The sequence below is a fragment of the Cucurbita pepo genome, chromosome 12, assembly GCF_057944985.1.
Source record: "Cucurbita pepo subsp. pepo isolate OVF chromosome 12, ASM5794498v1, whole genome shotgun sequence".
Classification (NCBI taxonomy): Eukaryota; Viridiplantae; Streptophyta; class Magnoliopsida; order Cucurbitales; family Cucurbitaceae; genus Cucurbita; species Cucurbita pepo.
Window position 1 is genome coordinate 2365233 of NC_141809.1, and position 22451 is coordinate 2387683.

General features: G+C 34.5%; 2 protein-coding genes across 16 annotated transcripts; one reads left to right on the forward strand and one right to left on the reverse strand.

The window, feature by feature from the left end:
* Window positions 1-4279: 4279 nt before the first annotated feature.
* Window positions 4280-17936, reverse strand: LOC111807224 (uncharacterized). Of its 11 annotated transcripts, none has more exons than XM_023692849.2 (9): window positions 17692-17935; window positions 15814-16303; window positions 14230-14324; window positions 13449-13543; window positions 13273-13352; window positions 13116-13172; window positions 9571-9920; window positions 6803-8717; window positions 4280-4661 (listed from the first exon to the last, which is right to left on the reverse strand). In XM_023692849.2, the coding sequence occupies exons 5-8, from the start codon at window positions 13309-13311 to the stop codon at window positions 6827-6829; spliced, it is 2337 nt and encodes a 778-aa protein (XP_023548617.2). In that variant the 5' UTR covers window positions 13312-13352; window positions 13449-13543; window positions 14230-14324; window positions 15814-16303; window positions 17692-17935; the 3' UTR covers window positions 4280-4661; window positions 6803-6826. The 11 variants fall into 11 exon arrangements, with proteins under 11 accessions (XP_023548617.2, XP_023548616.2, XP_086985033.1 ...); XM_023692848.2 differs by lacking the exon at window positions 13449-13543 and adding an exon at window positions 13998-14149; XM_087128907.1 differs by lacking the exon at window positions 13449-13543 and having other exon boundaries at window positions 9571-9880.
* A 1052-nt stretch (window positions 17937-18988) lies between these two features.
* Window positions 18989-21758, forward strand: LOC111807720 (Pseudouridine synthase family protein). Of its 5 annotated transcripts, none has more exons than XM_023693565.2 (6): window positions 18989-19121; window positions 19219-19315; window positions 19906-20045; window positions 20132-20494; window positions 21119-21181; window positions 21354-21758. In XM_023693565.2, the coding sequence occupies exons 1-6, from the start codon at window positions 19008-19010 to the stop codon at window positions 21588-21590; spliced, it is 1014 nt and encodes a 337-aa protein (XP_023549333.2). In that variant the 5' UTR covers window positions 18989-19007; the 3' UTR covers window positions 21591-21758. The 5 variants fall into 5 exon arrangements, with proteins under 5 accessions (XP_023549333.2, XP_023549334.2, XP_023549335.2 ...); XM_023693566.2 differs by having other exon boundaries at window positions 19219-19309; XM_023693567.2 differs by having other exon boundaries at window positions 18989-19115.
* The last annotated feature ends 693 nt before the right edge of the window (window positions 21759-22451 follow it).

Here is a 22451-nt window from a genome sequence, read left to right on the forward strand (position 1 = left end):
GTTTGCCCATACTAAAAAGATGACACTTCGACCGTTTATAAAAGTATAATTAAATTGTTTAAAAATATTCAAAATATAAATTTTATTAAAAGAATGTATCTTAATAAATTAATAATATTTCATACGAAAAAATAATATACTTTCCTTCAGGGCCTAGTGTCCTCGCTAACACTCTCTTTTCTTCAATCGATGTGGGACCCTCACCAAATCCACCCCCTTTGGGGCCCAGCGTACTTACTGGCACATTGTCTTGTGTCTACCCCTCGGAAGGGTGAGAGAGCGAGAAGGCAGACACATCGTCCGGTGTCTGGCTCTGATACCATTTGCAACGACTCATGCTCACCGTTAGCAGATATTGTCCTCTCAAAGCTTTAAAACGCTGCTAGGGGAAGGTTTGCAGACAAGGGTGTTTTGTTCTTCTCCCCAACGGGACATTATTTAAATTGGGTCGGGTTCATTATTAAATAAGGATTATCTTAACTAAAGAATTTTATAACCCGAACAATTATATTAAATCTAAAATGTATCTCGACCCGACTCAACTCAAATCCCGACACACTACAAGATATCTTTCCATGTGATTGTCATGTGATATATCTATAATTACGGCGAGCTAATTGTTCTTTTCAAATAATAATAATAATAATAAATATAAAAGATATATAATTAGGATGGATTTGAAATTACTTTTTAATTGCTTAGAAAGTACTTTAATTACAAAACAAAATTTGTTGGATTAATTTACACATTTGGCCCTATATTTTTTAAAATTACAATTTACGAGCGACTAAATTGTAAATTGACTCAAAATATAGGGACTAAATTTGTAATTTAATCAAAATATCGGGACAAAGATTCAATCCATCTTAAAATAAACTCGTTTATACCAAATCCAACACATGTTTATACTCAGTAAGCAACTTACTTTGTTCTAAGTGATTGTCGATTGCTGGTCGAGGTGGGGCAGCATTTAGGAGCTTTACAGTCGTAAAGGAGGGTCGTCTCGAGACATCAATCCTATGTATCAGGGTTGTTGTCGGTTTTTAGATCTCAATCCCCAGTTCTCCGTTTCGTAATAAAACTTTTAAACAGTACGTGTAAATGTCGTACTGTTTGTTTTTAAATCTGGGTAAAATTTTAACGTATTTTTTTCGTTGTTAGTCTGTCAATCCATGTCTCGATCCCTTATTCGAAGTCTCGAGAATCAGATCAAATCAAATGACAAAACATCAATTATCATTTCAAATGGTTCGGTTTCTAAATCAATTATTAATCGAAAAAGAATAAAAAAGTCTTCTTTATCGCTTAGTGACCATCTAAAGGGTCCACGGGTTGATATAATGAACAAATACATTAAAATTGTCGGCTTAAAGCAAAAAAGTCTCACATTTTGGGTCACACTATTTTGTCGCCTTTTTTAGCTTAGCTCAGCTGTCTTTTTAACTTTATCGGCTCGCTAATTATCGATATTTAACCTCAAATTTTTACCCTTGCGGTAATTTTTTTTTTCACCATTGAGGAAGATTTCTTTCGAGTGTGGAAATACCATTTTGGTCATTATACTTCTGCGACCTTTTCAAATTTCGATTTTAGTCCGTGTTGTTTCAAAACTGGATTTTCTCTTGATCGATCTCTTCTTGTTTTTCAATTTTCAAAGAATGCATCTGTTCCGAACATTTTCTAAAGTAGAAAAGGAGGAACGAGAACAGTGGTCGATCGGGAGAGCCTTAACCCTGATAATCGAATTCTAAACTGACTTGGAGCACCATCTGCAGTACTTTAAGCACCCGAGATAAGAGCGGGTTGTCTCGAGAAAATGGTCGGGAAAAAGGGTGGTTGATACTTCCAAAAGAATCTTGAATTTAGTAGTTGAGAATTTATTATTATTGAGATTTGTTAAAATAATAATAACAATTTGTCAAAATGTTGATTAAAAATAATGCTGGTAATTAATTTAATTTAATTTAATCTAATTAATGAAAAATAATTAATCAATTATAATATTAATAATAAAGACTGAAATTAATAATATTGTATAATTTAAATAAATTATTTAAAACTATTACGTCAAAATAATTTATTGATATTAATAATTAATTAAAAATAATTGGTAATGAAAAGTTAATATTTAATTAATTAATTGATTATGATAAAACAATTCATCTTTAAAAAAAAAAAAAAAAAAAAAAAAAAAAGAAAACAAGTTGTTCGGGCGTTTTCCACGTACCACACACTACCTAGCTAGTTCTCGTAAATATATGCATATATGTGTAGATGTTTTGTGTCATGGTCATGTTTGTCCGGGATGTGTTGCCCATATCATGTCAAACCCTTTATTTGCTTTCATGTTGTATTGTTCTACTATTGTATGTTCTGTTTGTATGATCGATCGGCGAAATCATGTCTAGACGTATCAAACCTAAATCATCTCAAAATATATTAAAGGGGACCAAGTATTGAATTGACCCAAACCTTCTACCGACCAAGTATTATAACCTCTCTTGCCCACATGATTTCAATGCAATTGACTTTCGCAATGCTTAACTTCAACTTGTATTTAACGATTTTCCTCGACTACGTTTTAAAAACTATTTTCTCTCAAAACGTGGTTCGAGGCTAGACCATACATCAAAATTGACCACAAAATCCAATTTTCACACGACTTACTTACTTACTAGATTAAAACAAGTGTCGCACAATCGCTAGTTTACTACTTAGAAAGTGTAATTGTTACACCTCGAAATTGAGAGTTATAAAACTTCCGCTCATTTTAATTTGAAAATGATAATATAAATTAACGGATTAAAACATATATCATCAAATTAACGGGTGAGATTTAAATCTCACAATTAAAAAAATAATAATAATTTTCAAAAGTTTGAAATTGAAATGAATTTGTTGAATTTATTATCAATCACATTTAATAATAATAATTAAAAAAAAAAAAAACAATACATTTCACAATATCCGAACATTCAAAAGGCCTCACCGGCCACCCCACCAACGTATTTAATATATTTTTTTTCCCTAAACGTGTTTAATTTTCTATTGCCAATTAAGTTTAAATATAATAATTTAATCAACCACAAGTTTTTTTTTTTTTTTTTTTGGTAATTAATATATATATGTATTTTATTCTATAGGTAATAAAAAAATTCCAAAGCTTTAGAAAAAAAAAAATTATATTTTTATTCTTTAACTAAAATTATCCATTTAAATTATGTTTACAAATTAAATGTTTATTTATGCAGATTCTATATATTTGACCCACATATATATATATATATATTTGAAGTGTCACCGACCATATTTAATATTATCATTTAAATTTAAAGAAATTGTGTTGTAAATTATTATATTATATTATTGAATGTTTTACTTTTTGAAATAAATAATCTTTTTTTTATAAAATAAATCTAACAAAATCTCCACAACAATAAATAAAAATTCTGGCAAAGAACGGAAATCAAAAAAGATGGCAGAGATTCTTATTTATTTATTTGTTTGTTATTATTGTTAGTATTTAATTTATTTTATCTGGGTGGATTTTATTTCTGGAGAGATTTACAAAATGTATTGCTGAGACCTTTTCTAAAACATATATTTTACAGAAAAAAAAAAATAATAATAATAAAAAATATACGAAAATGTATATTTTGTTGCTTAGAAAATATTTTTGAGATTCTGTACTGTTATTTTTTTTAATTCGATGTAAGGGAGTCAGGTGTTTGAATCTTTAACCTATACGAGCTAACCATATTCTAGTATATGTTCATATAAAGAGAGAGCATACCAAAATCTCGATCGAGAAAAGCTTCTTCAAGGAATCTTTATGGTCTACATTGGAGCATTTACTCTACCTTAAAAGGAAAGGTAGAACTACCAATGAACTATCGAGATGAGTAGCATTTTAAGAATAGCTTTCCCTAAAAAAACAAAGAAGAAGTACCAGTGAACCATCCATCGAGATGAGTAGCATTTCAAGAATAGCTTTCCCTAAAGAACAAAGAAGAATTACCAGTGAACTATCGAGACGAGTAGCATTTCAAGAATAATTTTCTCCCAAGAACAAAGAACTACTAGTGAACTATTGAGAGAGTAGCATTTCAAGATTAGCTTTCCCTAAAGAACAAAGAAAAACTACCAGTGAACTACCGAGACAGAGTAGCATTTCAAGAATAACTTTCCCTAAAGAACAAAGACCACCTATTTACTCAAATGTACGGGTTATTCTATACTCTCGAGTTGAGGTAAGCTAACATAATAGTTAAGAGTTAAATTAATAAAGGAATAAGATAGGATCTTCCAAACAAAACTTTAAGTAAACACTCCCACAGTAAAGAATAATTTTATTCCCCTTGATTATGTTCTAACTCTCCTTTATTCTAATTCTTAAGGGCAAAATACACTTTTGGTCGGGTTTGAGGTCAGAGTGTTACCTGCCTTCTCAGCTTTTCTTCCCTCCTTGGAGTTCTCCGGTTCCCAAGCACTCCCTGATCGGCTTTCTTGTAAGTTCCACGCCCAGTTCAGGTGATCATCTTCTTCAATCAGTTTTCTTTGAGGCTAACCTCCAATTTTGCATGTGATTCCCCATCGATAACTTATAGCCAACCAAATCTCTTTATTTGGGAAAGCTATGTTACTGCTCCTTCAAGTTTTACCTGAGGTATAGCTTAAAAGTTACAAAATTTAACTTAGCACATAAATAACCGTGAGAGTATGCTGTCAGCCAAGAAAATTACCCATCCAACCAAACAAAACTTATAGAAAGTGCTAAAAGAAAGTGCAAAGTGAAGTATTCCAAACCAAAATTTTCATTGTTCGTCATAAAGGTCGCTTTTGGTGTTGAGCAGAAATGATCAATCGACTTTAATGGTATCATACGCAATTCAGAAACGACTTTCCGTAATACCATAAAAGGTAGTATGTAGAGAATATTTACGACATAACGGAAGTGATTTTGGAAGGGTTAAAAGTGACTGGTTTAAAATCACTTCGAAAAAGGGTTTTAATCATTCAAAATCAATTTTGATGGTGTGAAAACCACGTTTAAAATTATAAAATCGAACATTAAATTGATTTTGAACGAACAAATGCATGTTTCAGAATGATTATGAACATGACAAAAATGATTTTAACTAAAATCACTCTCAAACATGCTCTTGATCTTAATCTCTTTTGGTTGGCTCCAAACACCTCTTATGGTCTTTTTTCAACTTTACTACGGTACCAAATTTGGTGGTTTGGCCAAAATTTTCTAATTCAATGTTGTCGCAGCTATTCTTTTGGAAGCTATGTAACGAAAGGAATTTAAGAAGTTTTCCAGGGAAAGAAAGCTCTAGTGAGAGCAGATGGTAGTCGATTAAACGTCAATAATCTTCTTGGTTCTCCCGTTATAAGAATTTTTCTAACTGCAACTGGATGGATGTGGAGACTTTTCTGGACTAGATTGACAAGGTGCATAATTTTTTAAAATTATTTGAAAATGCCTTGGGAAAAGACGAGGTTCGAGTGTCATGGGTGGGGAGCCTTAGCATGTTGGTGAAACAAGATACAAGCAAATAAGAGACAAGGAAAGAGATCAATACAAACACAACATAGGATGCAAAGATTAAGGAAGAACTGTGAGATCTCACATCGGTTGGGGAGGAGAACGAAACATTCTTTATAAGGGTGTGGAAACCTCTCCCTAGTATATGTGTTTTAAGAACTTTGAGGGGAAGCTTGAAGAGAAAAGCTCAGAGAGGACAATTTCTAGCTAGGGGTGGCTTAGGCTATTACAAATGTCAGAGCCAGACACCGGGCAATGTGCTAGCGAGGAGGCTGAGCCCTGAAGGGAGTGGACACGAGGCGGTGTGCCAGCAAGGACGCTAGACTCCAAAGGGGGTAGATTGGGGGATCCCACATCGATTGAAGAAGGGAACGAGTGCCAGCGAGGACACTGAGCTCCTAAGGGAGTGAATTTGAATTGCTATTTATGTAACACCAAACATATAAATAGCCGTCTTTTCAACACTCACTTCAGTTTCCAATGAAGCCAACCTCACATTTAAAAAGAGCATCACTCTTTCATGTTCTTTATTGGTGTAAAAATATGGTTTCTTTTGGCAACTACAGCCTAAATTATCTTTGGGAGAAGTCTTTCGTAATCCTTTTGGATGGGTATCATCTTTAAATTGTTTCCTATCCAAAAATTAAAAAGAAAACGATCATTGTCACTACACACAAAATGCAACTTCCTCATCAAACTTGTCTATAAAGTTTTGAAGTAGCCATCCAAATACCACGAAAGATTGAGAAGGCATTACCATTTACTTCTCTACATAGCATTACTACTAAAACGATCCCCAAAACAATAATTCATAGAAAGTGATACCTAATTTCTTGTGTTTTTCTATCTTTGAAATTTTTCTGAGTGGAAAGAATCAATAGAACTTTTAGAGGGCTTGAGAGACCTTGGCGTGAGGTGTGGTCTCTTGTTAGATTTCACACTTCTCATTGACCCTCTGTTTGTAAAGCTTTTTCTAGTTGTCCTTTGGGTAATATTTTGCTTGATTAGAGTCCTTTTTAAGGTTATTTAGACACCTTTTGGGGTTAGTTTTTTGTGTTCTTTTATTCTTCCATTTGATCTCGAACTTGGTTATTTCACTAAAAAAATAATAATAAATTAAAGAATTTGAAAAAAATCTCCATGGGTAGGAAGAAGAAGCAGCAAGATGAAGAATATGAACTCAAAAAAGAAAATTTCAAATGCAACAAGTAAATATTAACAATCAAGGAAACAAAGTTAAAGAGTAGTTACCTATTTGGAATTCCTAGAATGAAGCTATGAATCTTTGCACGTCTTCTTATTGTGGCCAAGACCTTTACACTTGCTACATTGAAGTTGACGCTTGACTACTTCTAATGATTCATTCTGCTTCAGCTTTGGACGACCTGGGGGTCTTCTAGTAGGTGGAGGGGTTACTGTGACTAGTGCCGGAGTCGATTCATCCAGGATTAGTCTGTCCACATTTGGGACAGGATGGATTGATTCCGCGTATGTTAGGCGGTAACTCTCGACTGTGAAATATCTGGGGCAATAATCATATGGGCTCCTACCAATGCATTCAATGACAGCAATAGCATGGCAACAAGGCAAACCAGTAAGCTGCCATCCCTTACAGCTACAATCCCAATGATCAATATCAACAATGTCAACAGATTCCCCCCGAACTTCAAATGTGCTCCCACGGGATAGTGAAACCTGAAATGACCGTGCAATTGATATTTCTTTTTGTAACTTTTCCTCATTGGTTGGTGTTAATTTTGTTATCCATTGGTCTGATTCAACCCTGCGTCTATATATTGTTTCCATCATTTTGCCCCGTAAAACGTCAATCATCTGTGTTATAGGCAATTCATGTGCTTCAGATATGGAACAGTAGAACTTCTGTCCAAAATTCGATGAGATATGGTTATACCTTGCTCCTCCGAAGAATGCATTTGCCCAGTGCTCTGGTTCACTTTGTATGATCCAATTGTAAGCATCAGGTGAAATTCCTTTTATACTTTCAGCACAGCGCTGGAAATCCTCAAGTTTAGATGCAAAAGCAGCAGCATAGAAATCGTTAATCATAAATCGCCTAGCCTCATGAGAAAATTGGCCCTTTAAATCGTTGTTAAGCTTTTCAGCTAGATGGCGCAAACAGTAGCTATGGTAAGACTTGTCAAATATTTCAGCCAAAGACTTGTTCAGTCCATACTGAAAATCTGCAACAAATGTAATTTGCTCTGACGTTTTCACTGCAGATTTCAATTCCAGTAAAAACCAGTGCCAATTTTCCTCCGTCTCAGCATCTACAACTGCAAAAGCTGCTGGAAATATGCCATCTTCCCCATCCACAGCTGTGGCAGTCAAAAATACCCCTTGATACTTTGAGTTCAATGGAGTGCTGTCGAGGAAAAGGAGAGGTCGACAATGCTGGAAACCAGCAATTGATGCATGAAACGATACAAATAGGCGATGAAAGCTTGAATCCTCTTTAGTGGTGAACGAAGCAACACTTCCAGGGTTAGTTTCTTTGATGTTCTCACAAAAGTATGGCAACTGATTATATGCTTCCTTGTAGGAGCCTTGTAGCTGCTCTCTTGCTATCTCTTTTGCACGCCATGCCTGTGAATAGTTCAATTGAATTCCATAATCTCGTTTTATGTCATCTGCAATATCTTTTGGTTTGTAGTTTGGGGAGACCTTAAGTTTTTCCTTTATGATATTTCCCACCCATCCCCTAGTAGCCCGATACCCAGCTTTAGCAGCAGCCCCTTCGCATGAATGATTGGTGTTCATTTTCTTAATACAAATCAGTTGGGTAGTAGACAGCCTTGAAGCATATATTCGCCATGGACAACCTTGGTATTTGCATTTAACAGTGACACGATGGCTATCATTTTTCTTGTACCGGTAAGCAAAACCATGCGCGATTGAGTACTTATGTAAGGCTTCTCGGAATTCGTTAAAGCTGTTAAACCTTTGGTCTACACCAATAATGGCATTTTCCCATTGTTGTGCAGCTTTTCGATATTTTTCATCACTAGACACCCCAGGAACACAAATTAAAGGGATTTCATTAGATAAGTCCATACCAATCTGATCCATGGCGATGATATTCTCAACTGCAACATCTACAGGCTCAACTACAGGAACTACTGCCTCAGAAACTGTTGTTCTACTTGACCTGCAGAATTGAAGGTTGCGTCACAAAAGGAAAAAGGTCATAATGGATCACTATGTTAAATGCTTTGGTGAACGAAAAGCACAATGCATAAGATATGAAAATGCAAATGTTTATAGATGTAGGGTTTTTAATAAATCTAAAAGACTAATAAATAAATTTTAAAATGTTTTACAATTATATATTCTTTGTATTTTTTTTTTTCTTTTAGAATGAAAAATACTTTTTAATTGATAAAATAAAAGATTACGTGAAAGCAAAGAGAAAAACTCTAGACAAGAAAAACATACCAACCCAAACAAAGGGAATTACAGGACACACTCAAAACCAAACATATTTTAGTAATTAAATTTAAAATCACAATAGTTCTTACCACTTACAGTATTTTTTTCAAAAGTTATATTCATAATTGCCAAATTCTATACCACTCAATAATATTTATAAATTTAATAATAAAAAAAATTACTAGTAAATAAACCCCAACCAACCCACAAATACCTAATGGGAGAATTTGATTAGAATATGCTCGACAAAGGAACAACGACTTCCATTCCCTTCAGTAGCCATTTGAAATCCAACTTTGTTTTTTAAGCTCACATTTTAAATAAAAAGGAAAGATTGAAAGGAATATGAGAATAAGGCATCCACAAATGAAATAAAAAAAGGAAAAAGGAAAGGAGGAACTCCATCGGTTAGAAAACTGATAAGAGAAAACATGATATGCCACACTTATAGTATAGACAAATAAATACTAAATTGAGCTGAAAATGAGAAGATTTGGGCAGATTTAAGAATAAAGTAAAATGAATGGAACAGAATAAGCATAGAAAATAAACATGATTCATTGGTTAACTACCTACTAGCAGGCATATGGGATAAATTTCGAGCAACAGCTTCTTCTGACATGATAAACACATCGACTGTGATAGAATCCTTCAAAAAGTTTATCATCCGCTTTAGATCCTTGTCCTTGGATATCGAGATGAGAGTTTTCTTGTTACCGGGAAGAAAATACTTGATGGACATTGTATCAATACTACAACTAAACATTTCTGCGATTTCTGTCCTGAAATCGTCTAAATTTGTTTGTTGGTCAATATCTATAGCATAGGCCTCACCCCCGTTGTAACACAGGAATCCATCTTTATTTTTCACAAACTCACCACCTGATTGGCATATAGCAATTATTTTCTTCGTAGCCGTGGCCTAAGCAATCACACATGATAACATTACAAACAATACCCAATAATCAAAATAAATCATGTAAAATTTAATGATAAGAAAATGTTAGTAGTTTAACAAAGAGAAAATGTTAGTAGCAAGACACGACCACAAAAGGTTAGAGCAGAAAATGACAAGCAAATAAGGAACAATATTAACATTGAAAATGTGCTCATACCAAGTATCATCTTTTGTGCTGGAAGAAATGTTTATAACTTTTTCAAATTAAATTCAGGGTCATTATGCAAAATTTCATTTGACCCTCGAGAGGACAAAATGATCATTGTTGTTTTGAATATTTAATTATGCATGCTCCCAAAATTGTGAGTCTTAAAAGAAAAACAGGGGGCAGGGAATCAAAGCAGGCTACATTAACTTCAGACCAACCAAAATTGACAACGAATATTCAAACTTCAGTTCATTAAGCAATTCTATGCAAGATGCAATATATTTTCTAAGGTAGAACCGGGGCGACCAAATCATGATCGTTAGTTCATTAATCCATCCATAACATGAAGCCAATGGAAATAGTCCAAGGAAATGAGTCCTATGAACCTGTCACTTGATACTTCAATAGTTAAATATTTGAAACAATTTGATTTGTATGGCACCATTGGACGGAGATGCACCACTTTATAAGGAGAACGATGAAAAGAAAATAATTTCCAAGTTCTTTAACAAGTCTGAACAAAACCAAGAAGAGGTAAGAGAAAAAAACCTTACAACTAAACCTTGACTTAATATAACCTAATATTAGAGAAGTCTTTGTTGAAGCTTACAGGGAAGGAGCCAACAAAAGTTCATGTTGGTGCATTTCATGGTTTGGACTTCAAGAAAGCAAAGACAATGGAATGGATTGAGTTGTGAGGCCCGCATAGAACAATACATGAATGAACTGAGACCACGTCTAAATGAAAGGACTTCTGAGGGTATGCAAGTACAGCTAAACAAGACTTAAAAGAATTATAGTTCCCACCTATACCAATAAGGTGTACCTCCCTTTTTGGAGGCCCAATCATAGCAACTCTAAACTAGGTGTGCTTGACTTGGAATAATTTTATGTTTGATGAACTCTAAGAAATTTTCCTATGAGGACAAAGTAATCCATATGGGCTGATGTGATAAAACCAATTTGATAAAATGAAATTTCTTGATTAAAAGAAAGTAGAAAAAACAATTCTATGGAGATTTCAAGACCTCTTTTGTTCCTAACCAAATAAATAATCCTTATTCCTAACCATTATAAATAATCCTTATTCCTAACAATAATAAATAATGCTTGAATCAACCTATTGGCACCTATGAACCTATATATGCCCTATTACTAAGAATGAGTCTAGTTCCTACCAGGAATAGGCCAGGTTGCTTAAATGAAATCCTAAACTAACGACCCATATCAACAGAAAAAATCCCTCCCGCCCATTTTCTCTCCCTCATTTGCCTTTTTCTTCTTCTACTGACATTTACGATTGGATCTATCATTACTCTGCACCCAAAGAGCCACATTTTCCTCGAGGTAAGACTCTAGAAATTGGAACAGAAATCACATCAATTGCCTCCCAAATCGCATCATCATTTGCTGCGTCCTCCCAATGATGAGAACTTCTTTCTTCGATGGGTCATTGAAAGTTGAACATAGTCCTAAACCCTATGTTGGTTGGAGCGCAAAACCTAAGTCGTCAAATAAAGTTGTTGTTAAGGGAATAACATGGAAAGTATGGCCAATAGGTTTACGCAATTGGGATATATGAAAGTCACTAGTCCTAATCTCATATTAATGTGAAATAAGCCAAAAAAAAAAAAAAAAAAAAAAAAAAACGGGGCGAACTTCGCATTTTCCAATGGGGGCTATGGATCCTTGTAAGGTCAAAGTCTCAAATAAACCCAATCTACCACTACAAATTCCACATCTGTCTTTTTCCATTGGCCACAGAAGTCATTCGTTGTTGTGTTGCATGTAGATGGATTTTAACCAATGCAACATATCATCCCCATACCTGAACAATGGCAGCCACAGGAGATATGTCTTGGTTGTAAGGTAAAGTAGTTGGCTGAATGCCCATTTACAACCTCAAACAGGTGAATTTAGTTGCTGAAGGGGAGGAGGTATTATAACAAAGTTCAGCACAAGGCAGCCACTAAACCCATTGGAAGGAGTGTTCATGGCAAAACAACATAATTAAGCCTCCAAACTTCGATTAACAACCTCCGTCTAATCATCTGTTTGTGGATGGTAGTAACTGAGTGTTCAGATGACAAAGAGCCCTTTCCAAAATCAGACTGGTAAAGATCTTGTCCATATCAAAGACTATGGATATGACTATGCTACGAGGAATACCAAGTAAGTGAACTACTTCCTCAAATACTTGTGCCACTGTAGTAGCCGAATATGGATATGACATGCTACAAGGAATACCAAGTACGTGAACTACTTTCTCAACTACTTGTGCCACTGTAGTAGCCGAATATAGATGATGCAAAGGAATGAAAACGGTTGTACTTTGACAGTGGGTCCACTACTATCAACATGGAGTCATGATTCTCTGGTTTAGGCCATCCCTACATTATAACCAACCAACATGGTCCATCTGGAAGCCTTAGATGAATTAATATCAATAACTGAGCTCTTTTCTCGACTAATCTTAAAACCAGGATTAGACTCAAAGAAGAACAAAGGCTGTTAACATTAAGAAAAGACTCTTCTTGACAAAAGCAAAGAACAGTGTCGTCAACAAACTAGAGAGATCACAAATGGACTCTATCCCTTCCCATCCTAAAAGCTTCCATAAGCCCTTATCCCACCCTAAAGACAATTCTACTAAGAATATCTACAACTAGAAGGAAGAGAAAAGGAGATGGGAGATCGCCTTATTTAAAGTCTATCGCCTTATTTAAAGTCTATCAACACTAGGATCCTACCTCAAAGTATTCGTTAACCAAAATACAGCATCTCATGTTTCCCATGCAGCTCCACATCCATCCACTTTTTTTTTCTCAATGAAAGTTTGATTTTACAATACTAAAACTTGATGATTTTACAATACTAAAACTTGACAACATGGCGAAAACAATAACTATCATAGACACACTAAAAGGATTCTAGTTAATAGGGCTAAACCAATGGTATACTTCTTTTTCTAAGAAAATGGATGGTTTGAAATGGTCAGTTTATATACTTACTTGGCCATCCCATGTAGAAGAAGATTGCCTTCCCACTTCAACTGTTTGTTCGACTACCTAAACATCAAACTTCACATTAGGAAAAATAGTTATAAAAAGAACAAAATACAAAGACAAACAAAATGAAAAGGCATGTGCATTTTAAAAAACTGGTCACCATTTTAGAGCTTTCAATTGCAGGATCAGTATCATCCATTGTCTTCTTCCCAACATTGGTGAGTTCTTGACTTGTTATTGCTGCAGCACAAAAACATACCAATAGAATGTGAAATATATAGAAAAAAAAGAGGGTACTTAAAAGTTATGTCCACACCTTTAAACCTCTATTACAACCTTTCTATCACTTCTAAACACTCGCATGTACAACAACAAACTCAAAGAAATCATAGTTCCCGCACGTATGGTCATTTTTTTCTTCCTTCTGCCTCCTATAATTCAGCAATATAGAAATTTACCACTCCAAATTAAACCATATTTATTTGAACGCATCTGGAAGATTGAATTTTGGAACAAAAGCCACTGTTCTTTTGACTTAAATTTCAATTGTTGGGTCCTCAACGCTGGGATTTCAACGCAGACCTATCCTTAAATCTAGTTAATGTAAAATTGGTAACAAAATTCTAATCTCTACAAGTCAAGTTTCTTATATTATAAGATTTATGTCAAGCAAGACATATCAAAACTGAAGAAATATAATTGTAAAAAATGCAGTCATTGTGAACAGATCACATGAATGGGTTGAACGGGAAACAACTAATTAATTATTTGAAGTTAAAAAATGAAAGAGAAAAATACAAGAGCTGATGAAAGAATGTAGAATTTCATAAAACTAGAGAATGGAACCATATAATCAATAAAAGCAAAGCAATAGAGCATTCAGACCTATAAGAACAGAACAGATGGAAACGAAGTTCTTATTTACTGTGGTTGGAGATCCGTCCGTGGTATTTCAACTTGAGATTGGTAATATTTTTCCACAAGGAGCTTTAAAACAAAGATACCAAATGCAAACATAGAAAGCCCGACAGATTCCGCTGGTAGAAATTCCTCCAAAAAGGAGCAGATGAGTATCTAGCTACAAGCTTATGGATTTTACAAGTATATAAAGACTTACATGATGTCATCTGAATGTTATCATCAGTAGTAGGTTCATTAATGCCTCTCTCATCAAACATCTCTACCCTCCTATTAGCAGGAGCATTCGTATACCTGTGTTCCAGCTATAAAACTTCAGCAACTCACATTTAAGCAATTCATTTCTCAAATGCTTGAATCACTGAACATGTTAGACCGGGCAACCCAAGTCTAATCACTCAAAAAAGTGTAGTTACACAGAGAGAGGCTATATCCCTAAATCCATGAACTTAAAAATAAACAATTGAATATCCACGAACAAGGATATCAATATTTCTCACTGGAACAAAATACGCAAAGCACACCAAACCTAAAATCACATCAACTTCAAACAAATAGAAGAATGGGATGTCAAAACCCATTCATATGTTCATTCCCTTATATACTACATAGGCATCCAACGATAGAGCCACACGCAAAGTTGAGCATGGTTCATCTAGTTCAGGCATAATTTTTTTTATTAAGGAAATGAAAAAAGACTAGTGCTAAAAGATACAAAATCCAATGAAGAATGAAAAAAAATCAGTAAAATGAAGTAAAAAAAGAAAAAGAAAAAGAAAAAACAGTACAAAGAATAGAAAAAACTATAAAGGAGAAATAGAGGCAAGTTAATTAAGACAAATATCCTGTAAAGAACATCCAGCAAAATACTTTGTGAGGGAACCCCAAGAGAAGACTTTAATCGTGCTGATTCAAATCTGTCAAACCAAGAAAGGTGTTGGTTTTGAAAATTCTTTGAGTCCTCTCCAACCATAGAATGGCTTTGACCGCAATAATCCATAGGAGCTTCGCGTTTGGGTTTAGAAGGGGACCAATACATTGAGGAACACTTTCCTTCATTATGTTAGAGAAACCCCACCAGAGGTTAAATATCTAAAAAATCTTGAACCAACATGAACGAAAGTAAGGCATTTAAAGAAACTGTGATTCAGAGAACCCCTTGCTGCAAAAGAGCACAAACCAATGGCAATAGACAATTGAGAGGAAGCTTTCTTTGCAAAACCTCAAAAGAATTAAGGCTACCGTTGAGCATAATCCACAACAGTATATTAGTTTTCTTCGGACTTTATGACTTCCATAGAGCTGCAAATAGATCTTTGTCCACGGGAGATGATGAAGCCAAATGATACGTCACAGATTTGTCAGAAACCCACCCAAAGATTCAAGAGACCACCTCCTAGACTCTACATTAGAATTAATTGTTGCTGAAGAAAGGATAATCATAAGGGCTTGAAAATTAATAAGTTCTTCATCCTTTTGTAATCTTCAAAAAATGGTATTCCATGAAGAACTTGAAGCATCACAGTATGAAGAAACAAACCTTCAAGATTAGAAGAAATAGCAAAGAAACAAGGACAACATACCTATAAAGGAGGGTTATCAATTCAGAGATCAAGCCAAACGAATATTTGGCTACCAGTTCCAAAATAAAAGTGCGCAAGGGACTCCACTTTCTTCTAAATTTTAGAAATACTCCACTCACCGAAGGGCTGTGAAGACTTGCACTGTTTACTCCAAATGTATGCAAATTAAAATCATTTGAATCATGGATGCTCATAATTACCTTTTTCCAGAAGGCATTAGGCTCTTGAATGTCATGAGAAGATGTGTCTATGAACTTCGTGGAGGCCTTGCCTAAAACATGGAGAGGATACCATGCTCGTGGCGATGGATCAGTCGTCCAAGTACACTCATTTCCCTTTGTTAAAACATCATTTCCCCTACTTGCACAATTGTTGAATTGTTGTGAAACATATAGTGAGACTGCATGAGAGCCCAACTCCACTATTTCGTATGGGGATAAAATTATAATGAGTTCGTTCTGGCAAGAGGCATTCAATTTGCAAGGAGCAATATTCAAGAAGAGCACAACCTATGTCCCTTAACTTATAGGTACTCTCATTCTTGGAAAGGTGAAATGTCAAGCATCTAGAAGTGCTTGGTTTGCTATTTCCTGTATCTACATTCAGTAGGTCTTCCAAGCCTATCTTTCTTCCGCCCTGATACCTTTCTTTTCAATGGCTTCCTCTCCTCTAGCTAATTTATACTCCAACCTTCATTTACAGTGAAAAGAGTTGAAAGGAAGTTGTTAATAATAGATTACTAGTATTTCTATTGCTTGGTCATGTCATATAGGTCCGAGTCGGTTTTTTGATGTATTGCAATGGATTCAGATTATGTCCCAGGGTTTCAATTATACTTGTTTTTAATTATTTTTTTAAATAACACATGTTAGCAAAATACTCATGCAACACTTTCTTAGATAAAATTTAGATGAAGTGACATAGTCTATAAGCCAATTGAACAAATTAAAAATAAATATTCATATACAACTAAGGCTCACCGGCTCAAATGGCCATAAATGGGTAGTAAAATCTTGAAGGTTAAATTTAAGGCTAAAATTGAAATGAATCTTATTATCTCTACCGTCTAGATTATTACCAGCTAGGATAAATGGCTTTGGCAGCTAGAGAAATCTTGGATTTTCACCATAAAATCATCAACAATACTCTTTCAACTATACCACATGGGGATCCTCCACACTTATAGAAGCTGATTTGGACGAGTCTCTTTCCGTAGAAATTAAATTCTTTCTATGAGAGTCAGTCTAAAATGCATGAACACAGTGAACAGAATACAAATAAAGCACCGTTGGACCAGCCTCACTCCAAATTACTGTTGTCCTTGCAACTCTGACTAAGGGCCTCAAGACCATCTCTTCATACACTGTTTTTTCAAAAAGGATTTGGGTACACTTTCAAACAGCCTCTAATTAACCCACATTCAACCTAAGAGACTGGTTGCTCACTCTATTCTTTCAAGAGACGAAACATGCACATTGTCACTTCGGTGAAAGAAATGGGAGGATCTTCAACAATAATCACTCAACTTTTAAGGGCTTTAGGGATTTAGCTAATTCAAATCCAATGTATAGGTGTAATGTTCGCACCCAAAGAGTATGGTCTTTCTTCGTGGTTGAATATCCTTTTTGTAATGCACCTTCGGTGGCCATTTCATTCATCAATGAAATACTCCGCTTCTTTCCCAAAAAATAAAAAATAAAGTTCAAAACCAGGTCCACTGACCTGTAATTAAAGCCTAACCAGTTTGTTTGCTAACTGAACGCCTTTTCTTAAATTCCATTGTTAGAATGGGGTCTTCTTCAACCCCTCCACTCGACCAATGAAACAGTTGTTTAACAAATATTAATTCGACGGGAAAATAAAAAATAAAAAGAATGGTCTACTACCCACGACGCCACACACTTCAAGAAGGTGAGAAAAAACCAAACAGAATCAAGGGCTTGAAGAGTCCCAGAACCTAAAAAATAAAAAAATTATACAAAACAGCAGCCATCGCCATTGGAAGCGTTTCACACACATACATAAACACCAAGGCAAAATTAACAGAAACACAGAGAGGAGGAGGTTAATATACATACGAAAGGACACGAAAACTGTCACGAACTTCGCCATGGATCTGATCCAACCGAGGGCTCCTCTGCACACTGCTAGCCATTCCGCCGGGGGAGCAAACTTATTGCATTGATATGAAGCTAAGCGAAGGCTTAAGTGAAGGAATCAAAGGTGGCGAAGAAGACGACGGAGCGGTGAAACGCAGGGAGTGGGAAAGTGAAGAATTTGGGAGAAGAAATTTGGAGGAACGAAGTAAAATTAGCAAGGGCGGTTTTGGTTGAAGTTCGTATGTATGCGGTTAAGAGGCCTCACACGTCTTGGATCATCTCTTTCTTGGATGATGGAAATCCCAAGATGATGGAAATCCCACATCGACTAATTTAGGGAATGATCATGGTTTATAAGTGAGGAATGCTAATTACATCAGTGTGAGGCCTTTTGAGGAAACCCAAAGCAAAGCTCATGAGAGCTTACACTCAAAGTGGACAATATCATATTATTGTGGAGAGTCGCGTTCACCTTATACTCTTCACATATTATATTCACAAAAATATATATATTTTTTTTTATTTTGAAAATTGTCACGTCAACCTCTAGAATTTTGGACCTAAAATTGATATCTAACCGATTAAATTTTGGATTTAAAAATAAATAAACGAAATTAAAAAAAAATTATATACAAAATTGGTAATTTAATGTTGGATTTAAATATATATGTTTAGTTAAATTAATAAAAATGTCAATAAATTTTGTATTTTATTTTAAAATTACTCGTCAATAATTCTAAAAATCTAAAAATACTTAGTTTTTTTAGATAAATTATTAGTATTTTATTTAAAATTTTAATGAAATTTAAAAAGTTTTATTAATATTTTAAAAAAGAAAGTTAAAAAAAATCTAAAAATATATTTTATTTAAATTTTCAGTGAAATTTAAAAAACTTTATTTACGTTATATTTAAAAAAAAATTTAATATTGCTCTTGAAAATTCATAATTAATTAATTTTGAAATGTCTATTAACTGTTCATATATTTGTGAATTAAAAAAAAAAAAGTTTAATGAATTTTGAATTTATTTTATAAAAAGTTTAAGAGTGTTATTTAAAAAATTAAAAATTTAAAAATATTTTTGTAAAAAGATATTTTTGAAAATAAAATATGAATGAGTTATTTAAAATGAAAGAATATTTTTTATTTGTTATAAAAATAAAAAATGTATTTTTGGATATTTTTAATTAAAAAATAAAAATTATTATTTAAAAATGGGGCGGAGATTCTAATAATATATAATAGATTGAGCTGTCTATCAATCTTGAATTTGAACAAATAGTTTAGAGGAGGGATGAGTTGCTGGGCGGTGGGTTCGGCGGTTCTTCCTTCCGTTCTCCGTCCTCTTTCACCAATTCCATCTCGAAATGGAGATTCACCTTCCACTGGTCGTGGATTTCCGGTAACGGTTGTTCTTCTCGAATCTCTCATCTCGTTTTCTCATTGTTGTGGTTTAATTTTGACGATTCTGATGAGGTATTTGTCTTGTCGTGATTGTTAAAAAGATTTCGGAGGATTCTTCTTGTGTTACAGAGCCCGATTTCCCCAGCTTCAAATGGCGGTTGGTCATTGCTTATGACGGCACCCGATATGCAGGTTCAGGTTTCTTTTTCTTCTCTCCAGGTGTCTGTTCAGGCGAATGAATTGAACGATTTTGTGTCGGTGTTCCAGCTTTATCTTGTTAGGTTGATGGTAGTTCTAAATGAATTAAGATTATGATGTTAGTTGCTGTTGGATGTCTTTTTCATCATCGTAATATATTCTAAATGCTAATACCAAAACGGTGTTGGAATATTCAGTATTTTCGTTGTGTTCTTACAGAATGGATGAAGAAATTATTTTTCTTTCTCCTTGGAAATTGTAGAGAATCTCTCAAAGAATCAGAGTTCTTTCTGGAAAATGAACTCATTGTATCCTAGCAGTCACAAAAACTGTAAAAGGATACGTTGAGATAACGTATATTTAATTAATCACTTCATCAAATAACAAATATTTAATTACAAACAACTTGTAATAACTTTCCATGGTTGTGTTTACTCTATATTAGCTAGCTCAAAGCTTTGACATGATTTGGGTTTGGTTTGAAGTGTTGTGCGTTAACTCAGAGAATTTTGCGCTCATTACTTCAATTTTGAGGCTCTCTTGGCCCAAAAGTTTGATAAATAATTTTGAGTATGTTGATGCTGAATTAGGTTGGCAATATCAGCGGTCACCACCTACTATTCAGTGCCTCATTGAAGAAGCCTTGACCGGAGCAACAAGGCTTGAGAGGAAGGATCTCCATTTAGTTGGTGCAAGCAGAACAGATACGGGAGTTCATGCCTGGGGTCAGGTCTGATGTGCTTTTATGGAGTTGTCTTAAAACACGTCCTTGAAAAACAATGCTTGCTGTTGCTTACAACAAGTTGCAGGTTTCAGGTGGCTCACTTTATTACACCATTTAACTACGACAGCTTGGACAGAATTCATGCTGCTCTGAATGGTCTTCTTCCTGCGGATATAAGAGTTCGAGAGATCAGTCCTGCTGTGCCTGACTTTCATGCTCGGTTTTCTACATTAAGCAAGGTTTATCACTACAAGATATATAATGACGCCATCTTGGATCCATTTCAGCGTTGCTACACTTACCATTGTGTTTATAAACTCAATTATGCAGCCATGAAAGAGGCTGCAAATTATTTCGTTGGAAAGCATGATTTTTCTGCCTTTGCTAATGCAGCGCATAATGATCGAGTGGTAAATCCAGTGAAGGTCATTTTTCGTTTTGACGTCATAGAAATGGTAATGTTTTAACATTATTTAATCCTTGATTTGTTTGATTAAATTAGAAGGTTAATTCATGAACTTTGAGGTGTGGATCGAACAGGTTTTTAACTTTTAAAAGTGTTCGATAATCTCCTGAACTTTCAATTTTGTGTCTAATATGAATTTTAAAGAGGGTTTGATATGTTCATAAACTTTCAGTTTTGTGCCTAGTTTATCCTTGAATTTTTAATTTTGCATCTACTTGATGTATTTTAGATCTCATATGTCTACTAGATACAAATTACAAATTACAAGTTCAAAATTATATTTAATAAATCAATGTTTTATAGAAATTTTGAATATGTCATTTGATTTATGTGACAATTTTAAAGTTTAGGGACACTTTTGATATAAGATTGAAAGTTCAAGAATCTATTAAACATTTACGAAACTTCATGGACTAACTAGAAACATACCCAAGTTTAGGCACTAAATTTGTAATTTACCTTTTCATTTTTTCTATACTGACTGCCTCTCACGAGTCCGGTTTGGCTAGTTATGTATCCTCTTCTTTTGGTCATCTGTGCAAATCTTTCCGTTTTCAGCTTTATACAAAAACCGAGGTTAAATGCTTAGGGTGCAACTGTTTCTTTTCTTCAGGGAGCTCTTATTCAGCTAGAAGTTGAGGGTTCTGGGTTCCTGTATAGACAAGTTCGGAATATGGTAATTATATTTGTTAAACCTATCGTTTTAGACGAAGTCCCTTGTCTGATTTGTTTACTCATGCTGGTCGCTATAACGACCTTATGGTAGAAAGTAAACTCCCTTGAACCGTAAATTTAAGTTCATGAACGGTTTCATGCAACTGTAACCATATTCTCCATTACTTTTGCAGGTTGCCTTGTTGCTTCAAATTGGAAAAGAAGCAATTCCTCCTGACGTTGTTCCTAAGATTTTGGCTACTCGAGATCGCAAGGAGCTTGCCAAGTATACGACGTGCATTCCTCCTCATGGTCTCTGTCTCGTGAGAATTAATTATAAAGAGGACCATTTAAAGCTTCCATCTGATTGCCCTGGGACTAGTTTTGGCAGGAGTCATAGTGTGAGTAAATGTAAGCTCCCTTTTTATTGAACTAATGATGGGTCTGTTCTTGCTCTTATGCCATCAGAATAATCTGAGTTGCAGGGTGTCCAACAGCTTAGAAGGCTGAGATATTAGATAAGCAGTGTAGTTTTAAGTAAACAAAATTTTGGATTAGGTGGTCTTTATTAATTTATGAATTAGAATTTTAGTGTGTTAGTTTGTTATTTGTCCATTTTTTCTTAGGCTAGAAGTGGGCTTTTTTAGTATTGTATTGGAACTTTTGGAGATTTGGGCATATTATTATTGCAAAATGTGGTATTTTAGAGGGTTTCTCTCAATTATGGAGAATGGAAGGTCTCTTCTACATTTTTTTTTACTCCCTTTGGGTAGATTTGGAATTTAGATGCGATTTGGTGCGATATGATGATGAGTTTACCTATTGAAATGCATATAATCAATGATGATAGCAATGATGATATGTATACGAATAGGACAATATAGAAAAGGAATGTGTTAAGACACAGATAGATCGACACGTGTACACGTATACATATTCATGCATGCTTTGTAGATATGTAAAATTATATATTCTTCTATACCTGTGATAAATTTGGATCATTCTCATTTTCTTATTCTTACTTTTTTCCATTGAACGATCCTGTTAGAGTCCCCCACAATTTATAATTGTCTCAACGTTGGTGGAGGTAGTTGGCAAACCTAATAGCTAAATCTTTTCTGTAGTTGGCAAACCTAATAGCTAAATCTTTTCTTACTTTTTTTCATGGAACAATCCTGTTAGGGTCCCACAATTTATAATTGTAATTGTAGGTATGAAATATAATTTTCAATAACGAACGTCTCAACGTTGGTGGAGGTAGTTGGCAAACCGAATAGCTAAATCTTTTAAGT

Coding starts and splice junctions, on each gene's coding strand:
- LOC111807224 (XM_023692844.2), bottom strand. CDS start 17,768: ATGGCTAGCAGTGTGCAGAGGAGCCCTCGGTTGGATCAGATCCATGGC. Junction 13,353..14,229: donor TAACATTCAGATGACATCAT/GTAAGTCTTTAT, acceptor TTTGTGCTGCAG/CAATAACAAGTCAAGAACTC. Junction 8,718..9,570: donor TCCCATATGCCTGCTAGTAG/GTAGTTAACCAA, acceptor TCAATTCTGCAG/GTCAAGTAGAACAACAGTTT.
- LOC111807720 (XM_023693565.2), top strand. CDS start 19,008: ATGAGTTGCTGGGCGGTGGGTTCGGCGGTTCTTCCTTCCGTTCTCCGT. Junction 19,122..19,218: donor GTCGTGGATTTCCGGTAACG/GTTGTTCTTCTC, acceptor ATTGTTAAAAAG/ATTTCGGAGGATTCTTCTTG. Junction 21,182..21,353: donor ATAGACAAGTTCGGAATATG/GTAATTATATTT, acceptor TTACTTTTGCAG/GTTGCCTTGTTGCTTCAAAT.